This window comes from Nicotiana sylvestris, chromosome 2 (assembly GCF_000393655.2).
Source record: "Nicotiana sylvestris chromosome 2, ASM39365v2, whole genome shotgun sequence".
NCBI classification, from domain to species: domain Eukaryota; kingdom Viridiplantae; phylum Streptophyta; class Magnoliopsida; order Solanales; family Solanaceae; genus Nicotiana; species Nicotiana sylvestris.
Genome location: NC_091058.1, coordinates 65,060,160 through 65,068,126, shown reverse-complemented (window position 1 = coordinate 65,068,126; position 7,967 = coordinate 65,060,160). Strand labels below are relative to the sequence as shown.

The window sequence follows — 7,967 nt, the reverse complement described above, 5'->3', positions numbered from 1 at the left end:
ATTGTCGGGTATTTTTATCCAATTTTTCATTTTTGAAATAAACGTGTAATAGTCCATATTTATAGGTCATTTCTGCCATGTTAAAAATACATGCAATGGTTAGTTTATTTTTAATCGCTGATTTAAGATATGAATGGCCATAAGCATAAAGAACCAAAGACAAAATTGTTCATAGTTCCCATTTCATACACTTTTCTTTTCTTTTCTCCTCTTTTAAAATTTATACTCGTTTAGACACTTTTCTTGAATGGCTAAGTTCATATTGTTTGACTTACGAAATAGTTTTCTTTGCCTTATTCCCAATGTTGTTAGGTAAGCCTCTGAATTAGAAGGAGATCCACTTGTTCCTGTATATATATATATATATATATATATATATATATATATATATATATATATATATATATATATATATATATATATATATATATTACAACTAGCTCATTTAATTCTTTTCTTCTTTCTTTTTGCCTTTTGAATGTTTTGAACAGAAGATCTGCTTACGTCCCCTTAGGTTCATCCAACTGTAATTGTATAGAACTATATCCTCCTTAATAGTTCTTTATAGTTCTAACAGAAGCTAACACATCGATGCTCGAAAGTTCTAAGGGATAGAATAATACTTACAATAGAAGGAGAAATCGTGTCAAATAACATAGGCAGAAAATCCTATTAAGAAGCATTACATAAATAATTTTTTGTATATTTAATTGATTCTGTTCTCCATTCTTTAATTCAAAATAAAGGGGGGAAATCAGAAAAAGCCAGATTTGAAACTGGTAATTGAAATAGTCACAGTTTCAAAAGTAATCGAAATTTAGCTACTTTTTCATATAAAGATAAAATCTGAACAAAAACACCCTTAAAAGTTCAAAAAATTCTAGCGTAATATGTTGGAGTTCGAATTTTTTACATATGAGATTTCAGCATAATGCGATGGAATTTAACAATATGCTGGAGTTCCAACATAATATGTTAGAAGTAGGGACGGCTCAAGAACTTTTGTGGCCTAAAGCCAAAATTTATTTGGAGGTCTTAAATCTAAAAAGTAAAAATCTTTTTTCCCCCAATTTTTTTTTATTGTTATGCCTTTTTGAGATACAAAGTTGCTAAGTAAATTTTTTTATTATTATTGATTTCGTCTAATAATTTTGTTATTCGAATGATAATAAAGCCAACCCATTTAATCTTCTTAAGAATTGTTGATCTTAGGTAAGATCTCATTAATTTTAATTTTAAAAAATTTCTTTCCGCTGAGGCAATTGATATAAAAACTGTTAACATTATTTTATCAGAAAGATGAGCATTTGGAAAAGAATAAAGTCTTTTTACTTGATTGAATATGTCTATTAGAGTATTTTCTTTTTTACTTGTACTATTTTTCTTTAACATTAGGATTATACTGAGTATGTTAAATATTTTTTTACACTATTAGTTTCGAAAATAAGCCTAAACCATCAATATCAAAGTGACGATTATATTTTAACGAACATTCAAAATTAAGATGGCATTTTTTCAAATTCTTATCATCTACTAATCTCAAATTTATACCACTAAAACTTTTGAACTATTGAACTCTTAGAGAAAAAAAGAAAGAAAGAAATAGAAGAGAAAGTATGTAATTTTATGAGAGAATGGAAAAGAACGATTGTAAATTAGACAAAATGAGAAAAATTGTACAAAATTGTACAACTATTCATTGATGGTTTATTCACAAATGTAACAAAATCAAATTTCTTTTTATATGGAAAAAATTATTTTTCTACTAAAAGTACTCAATATTGTTTTTTTAAAACCTATAAATCTATTATTGCTAAAATATGGGGGCCCTAAATTTGGGAGCCTAAAGCAAGTGCCTTACTTGTTTCACCGTGGAGTCGATACTGGCTAGAAGTTTATACACAAAAGCTCCATAATCCATCATATTATGCTAGAACTTTTCGTGTGTTGGAGTTCCAATATAATATGTTGGAAGTTTATGCACAGGAGCTCCATAATCCAGCATAGTATGTTGTAACTTTCCGTGTTTCAGCAAAATAGTTGTTATTTTTAAATGACTTTACAAGCACTGGCTATATTTCAATACCCGTCCGAAAACTGGCTAGCCCATTCTATTTGGCTTGATTTGCCCCTTTGTTTCTATTACACTAGTTAACTACCCGCGCTTCGCGCGGTAACACATATATTTTATTTTTTGGATAATTAAGTTTAGTTGATATGGATAAAATAAAACATTTATAATACCCAAATGAATAAGTAAAATATAATGTGACACATATAGATAAAAAATAAAAAAACAAAATCATAGGAACAAATAAATATGTAAATGTAATTCAAATATAAACATAGCTTACCTTTTGTAGATTTATAATCTCAACGTTCTCAAAGGACAATACTCGACATAAAGGAAGAGAAGTTAATACTCAATTATAGAATAAAGTATATATTCAACATAAGTCCTCTAGTGTTGTTCATAAATAAGATTATTAATGTTATTAATAATCTTTATTAGCAATTATATTTACAGATAAATGTGAGTCACTTAATTTTATTTTATTTACATTAATTCTTTGTTAGTCCGTTTTATTTTATTTGGGCATTATTTTTTTATTAGTCCGTTTCAAAATTATTGACACATTCTTATATTGAGCACAATTGGTTGCTCGCAACTTGAATTTTATTATTGCAAATTAAGAATCGACTTGGATCTTATACTCAAAATCTTTTGCTCTCACACTTCTTGCTTGCACTCTTAATTTGCATATACTCCTTTTTTACTTGAGCACGCACAACTAAAGTGTATTACCTCTATTTGTATGTGGTGACGGAAGGATCTAAAGTATAATTTTAGAATCATGCCTTCTACTTATTTCTAGAATTGCTCTTTCTAGAATTATCTAGTTCTCACTGTAGACTCTCATTCTAGAATTCTTTTAACTCTCGTTCTAGGATATTAAGTTGGTGATAACTCCTCTTGGCTTCCATTCCTATATAATTGTTGTGCAAAACTGATATTATTATTGTAGAAAAATATTAATTAGTAACTTTTTCAGAGGCTTTTGAGTTTTAAAATGAGGTGGAAAAAAAAAGAAGAGGAAACTTGAGAAAAAATAGATTTTGTGGTCCTACAAAAATACCAAGTCACCACATGGCCTATCATATTGATATTTTTTTAATCGTTCCCAAAAATAATAATCGAGAATATATATATATATATATATATATATATATATATATAGAGAGAGAGAGAGAGGGAGAGAGAGAGAGAGAAAATGCAATTAGTTTCGGCCGACGGGTCAATATGTATTTTGCCCCCTCCAAGGAATTCTTAAGGATTTTAATAGGGGATTTTCAAATTATCAAAATAAAATGGGCAGGAAAACTGAAATCATGACTGTTAAAAAACTTTCGAAACACAATCGAAAAAGTTGAATAATAAATTAATTATTTGCAACTCATTTCTGTTTAGTAAAAGAGGTCATAAAGGCATAGAAGGCAAAAAGATTATAATCGCAATTAAAGCTAAGGAAGGAATTATAGAAGAATAGAGCGTATAAATTATTAGAAAATCAAATGAATACACAATTATAAAAGAAGGGGAAAGATCACAATTATATATATATATATATATATATATATATATATATATATATATATATGTATGTATGTATGTATGTATGTATGTATGTATATAAAATACCGGCAATAACCATATACTTGAAATAGTTGATTTATACATGTCGTAAGGCATATGATTATTGAGATATTGGTTTCACAATCCAAGAAAAGGTTTCTACAAAAAAAATGGAAAATAATTGAGGAGGGAAAGGCATCCTAAAATGAAAAATGCAATGGGTTCAAAACTTTTAAAAAAAAAAAAGAATTATCTGTCACTGTTTGGTTGTTATCTATTGTATTGCATCGTATTGTTACTTTTAATATAATATTTATTTTAATTGTTACTTAAATTTTATTGTATTGAAAAAGTAATGTGTCCATCACATCTCCCACTTACAATAAGAAAATAAAAAATTGGTATAACATAAAGACTTGAATACAATAAAGTATTAATTTTACCATCATAGTCTTTTACATCTGATTTGAGTTCTACCAGAACCGAGAAAACATCACACACCGATAGACACAAAGGCTTTGCAACCAAAAAAAAATAAAGAGAAGGTAAAAGATAGACGTAAGTTTCCATTCATCGAAAAAACTAAGTAAACAATATGGATATGGAAAGTGATTCTTCGGAAGATGAATAGATATAGCGCATGTTCACTATATTTATATAAATCTTTGCTGGACGCATGAAAGAAACATTAAACATTGAAGAACTATGGTTTCCATTTCTTAATGACCTGGAACGTTACCTTTTGGAACATAAAACCTCTTGGAAACAGTCTTCTCTTTTAACTGAGTAATTGAAAATTAATGAGGGAAAAAATAAAATAAAGAGTGAAAATAGGATAAAAACCAAAAGATTTACCAAAAGATCATGGAAATAACTGTCATGGATAATGAACATCAGCAAAACCATGTCATTTATCCGCAAGGCCATGTTACTTTTTGGCCTCTGAAAAGGTTCTGTCAATGTCATTATATTAGAGCAAAAAAAAAATGCTTCCTCATAGATCTCACAATGGTGAATATTACAAAAACTAAGAAGATTTTCTGCAAAATGAAAGGAGTGCAAGAAGCACACGCTGCATAAAACTAAACAGTATAAGAGTAGGAAAAAAATATGAATGAACGAGCAATTTATAGCACATTATTAGAAAGATGGGGGTTATGGATTAGAAAAGTCACAACCTAAGATACAATATATAGCACAATAAATAATTGGGGGTTATAGACTTGAAAAGTCACAACCCTCAATCAAGAGGTGTGAGTTATGGATATGGATATTTAAATTTAAAATAATATAAATGGTTAAAATGAAATCAAAAAATAAAAAAAAATGAGAAAAAAGATAAATAGGATTCCTACACTATGATAGATATACATCATGTTGTCATTCCCCTCCTTTGTATATAGATATATAGATTCTATCTCATCCCTCTATTCTGCAATAGTACAAATCACCATCTTAACTAAGAATTGTGTGGTTAGATACTAATGTTTAGTTAACTAAGGATTCTCTTCTTCTAGTATTAATAATAATTATTCTTCTAGACACAAAATTGAAAAGACAAAATTCAAAAAAGTCTAGTCAAGTAACGCGTAAAATTGAGACATTTAATGTGAACACTTTATTAAATTAGTTTTCTAACAGTCATCAAAACTCGGAGAAAGTAGCCGATGTTGAATTTCAACATATTTAGACTTGTCCTTTAATTTATATAGTCTGGCTAATAATGGTGGATCTTGCCCAGAACCATTATCTCCAAAACACAAATCCTCAATTTTCCTCTCTTTCTTCCTTAAATCTTTCAACAGAAATGGATAAGAACGAATTCATCTCTCTTAGAGATCATCCATTCCCTTGTAGATTCCGTTATATATCAGAAGATAACATTCAACAAACATCGATTTATACTGCCAAAAATCATCAACCAAACCATAAAATTGATGAAATAGAAAGAGTTGGCAATAATGAAAGAAAACATTTCAGCCATCGACATAACTTGTTAATGTACTCGTTACGAGCATCAGATTTTGTTCACTGCTATTTTTGCGAGACAATAATTTCAGGCATGGCGTATGGTTGCAAACGTTGTAGATACTTTCTACACGAATCCTGTTCTGAATTCCCACAACTTATTGAACATTTAGCTCACCCTGGCCATCAATTAACCCTCAAGTACACTCCTACAGTTGATAGTGGCTATATTTGCAAAGCATGTCACGTTGGTGACAATCCTGCTTTGTTATTTAACTTTCATTACTCTTGTAATCTCTGTGATTTTGCTATTCATATGGGGTGTGCTTCTATGCCTTGTAAAGTATTTCACAAGGAGACTGGTCTCTCCCTTTTCTACTCAAATCCTTTGAAAAATGAAGCTGGACCACTCCTTTGTGATATTTGTAACCACTCAATAAACAAGACCAATTCTTGGGTATATTATGACCATAGTCATAATTTCATAACCCATTTTGGTTGTGCTGCTGATTCTATATATGGAAAAGGGAAAGATGATAAATCTTATATTATGGGTGTGAAAACTGGATTGACAAATCTTGATGGAGATGACACTTCTATTGTTCACTATCAAAAATATGATGATGGAAAAAAAGATGAACGATTCTTTCACAGACATGGTTTGCATTTATTGGACCGTTCACAGGATAATATAGTCAAGAATCGTAAATGTGGGATATGTGGATTAGACCTAAGTACAGACAAGAAAAAAGGATGTTCTACTTGTGATTATATAATTCACGAGAGATGTTCTCAATTGCCTGAGAAAATTCAACATCCATTTCATCCGCATACACTTATACTTGTTCCAAAAAAAGATGGAGTTGAAGTTCAGTGTAATGGTTGTCGTCAATCGAATGGTTGTCACACAAATTACACAGTTCTTTATCAGTGCAAGATTTGTGATTTTCAACTTCATCCATCTTGTGCAGCTTGTCCAAGGAGATTGAAAAAGCTTGATTTGACTTTATGCTATGAATTTCCTTATAAGAATGAGGTCTCAAAATTGTTTTGCAGCTATTGCTCAAAAGTTATCAACAAGGATCAGTGGCTGTATTATGGAAGAAGTAAGGACGAGAGGAGACATATTACTTGTCAACTTGCTGTTGGTGTTTCAAATTGCTATGTCACATTACGCGATTTAGAGGTTGAATAATCAATATACTAGAGGTCATCTTTCCTACATAATGATTATGATTATGACCTAAAAGTTTGAGTGATCAATAGCAAGTCGGTCATCATCCATATTGCATTATTGGATACTAGTCCTCTTTGGGTTTCATAGAAATGCTTCATTTGTTTTATTTATGAATAAATTAGAATGAATGGAAATGTATTTAGGAAAATTATTTTTTTTGCCACGAAAAAATATGACTATAATTTTTTCCTTCTCTTTATGTAACCTTTGTTTTCCATGAACCAGGTCCTCTCTAATAGTGTCCAAAATAGAAGCTTCCATTGTAATCTAAATTCGTGTATTATTTTATTTTCTTTTGATTTATTATCTTATCTATATTCATTGTTTTGCTTTGACTTTTTGTTTTTCAATTGTCCTTTTAACACGGAATGCACTTTCTTCGTACTCCTTTCGGTACAAAAACTGTTTTCTTTCAAGTTGACTTCTCAAAACTAAAAGAATATTAACATCAGCAGTTGAACGTTGAATTTAGTTGTATTGTATTTGAAATTAGGTTTAATAAAATAATATATATTTGAAATTAGGATACAGTAGACCGTGGTAGAATGTTTCTATTACGTATCCTATCGTTTTATTTTCTATCAATTTATTGATAGGAAAATTGAAAATTACAGTCTTTGAAAACGTCTCGTACTACAATTTGATTGTTTAAGTGCGATATAAATTTACCCTACTATGGCTTAAGGCTGTATTGTGGGCCGGGGCCGGGCCTAAACAGGCCAGACGGGCCGGCTTTGGCGGGCCGATCTTCACGGTTCCAATGGGTAGAACCGGCCCACGGTGGTCCTAAGCCCACATGGTTCCGGGGCTAAATGGACCGGGCCCACGGGCCTAAAGGGCTTTTTCGTTCCGGACTATTTTTTAAAATTTTTTTTTATCTAAGGCAATTTCTTGTAAACTATATATGTATATACTAATATAAATTGCTTATATATAGCTATATAAATATATATATATATATATATATAGTATGTATAGTATGTATATATAAGGGTGTATTGTGTGTATATATAATTATATATTGCCTTATATATATATATATATACTTTATATGTATTAGATATATATATATATATATATATAGTGCCTTATATATAGCTTATATAGTGCCTTAGATATATATATATA

General features: G+C 29.8%; 1 protein-coding gene across 1 annotated transcript; it reads left to right on the top strand.

Moving 5' to 3' along the window:
* Window positions 1–5,353: 5,353 nt before the first annotated feature.
* Window positions 5,354–7,174, top strand: LOC104248530 (uncharacterized). Its single transcript, XM_009804800.2, has one exon. It carries the CDS (start codon window positions 5,358–5,360, stop codon window positions 6,795–6,797), a length of 1,440 nt encoding a protein of 479 aa, XP_009803102.1. The 5' UTR covers window positions 5,354–5,357; the 3' UTR covers window positions 6,798–7,174.
* The last annotated feature ends 793 nt before the right edge of the window (window positions 7,175–7,967 follow it).

Bases quoted from the DNA above. Each gene is read 5' to 3' on its own strand.
- LOC104248530 (XM_009804800.2), top strand. From the start codon at position 5,358: ATGGTGGATCTTGCCCAGAACCATTATCTCCAAAACACAAATCCTCAA.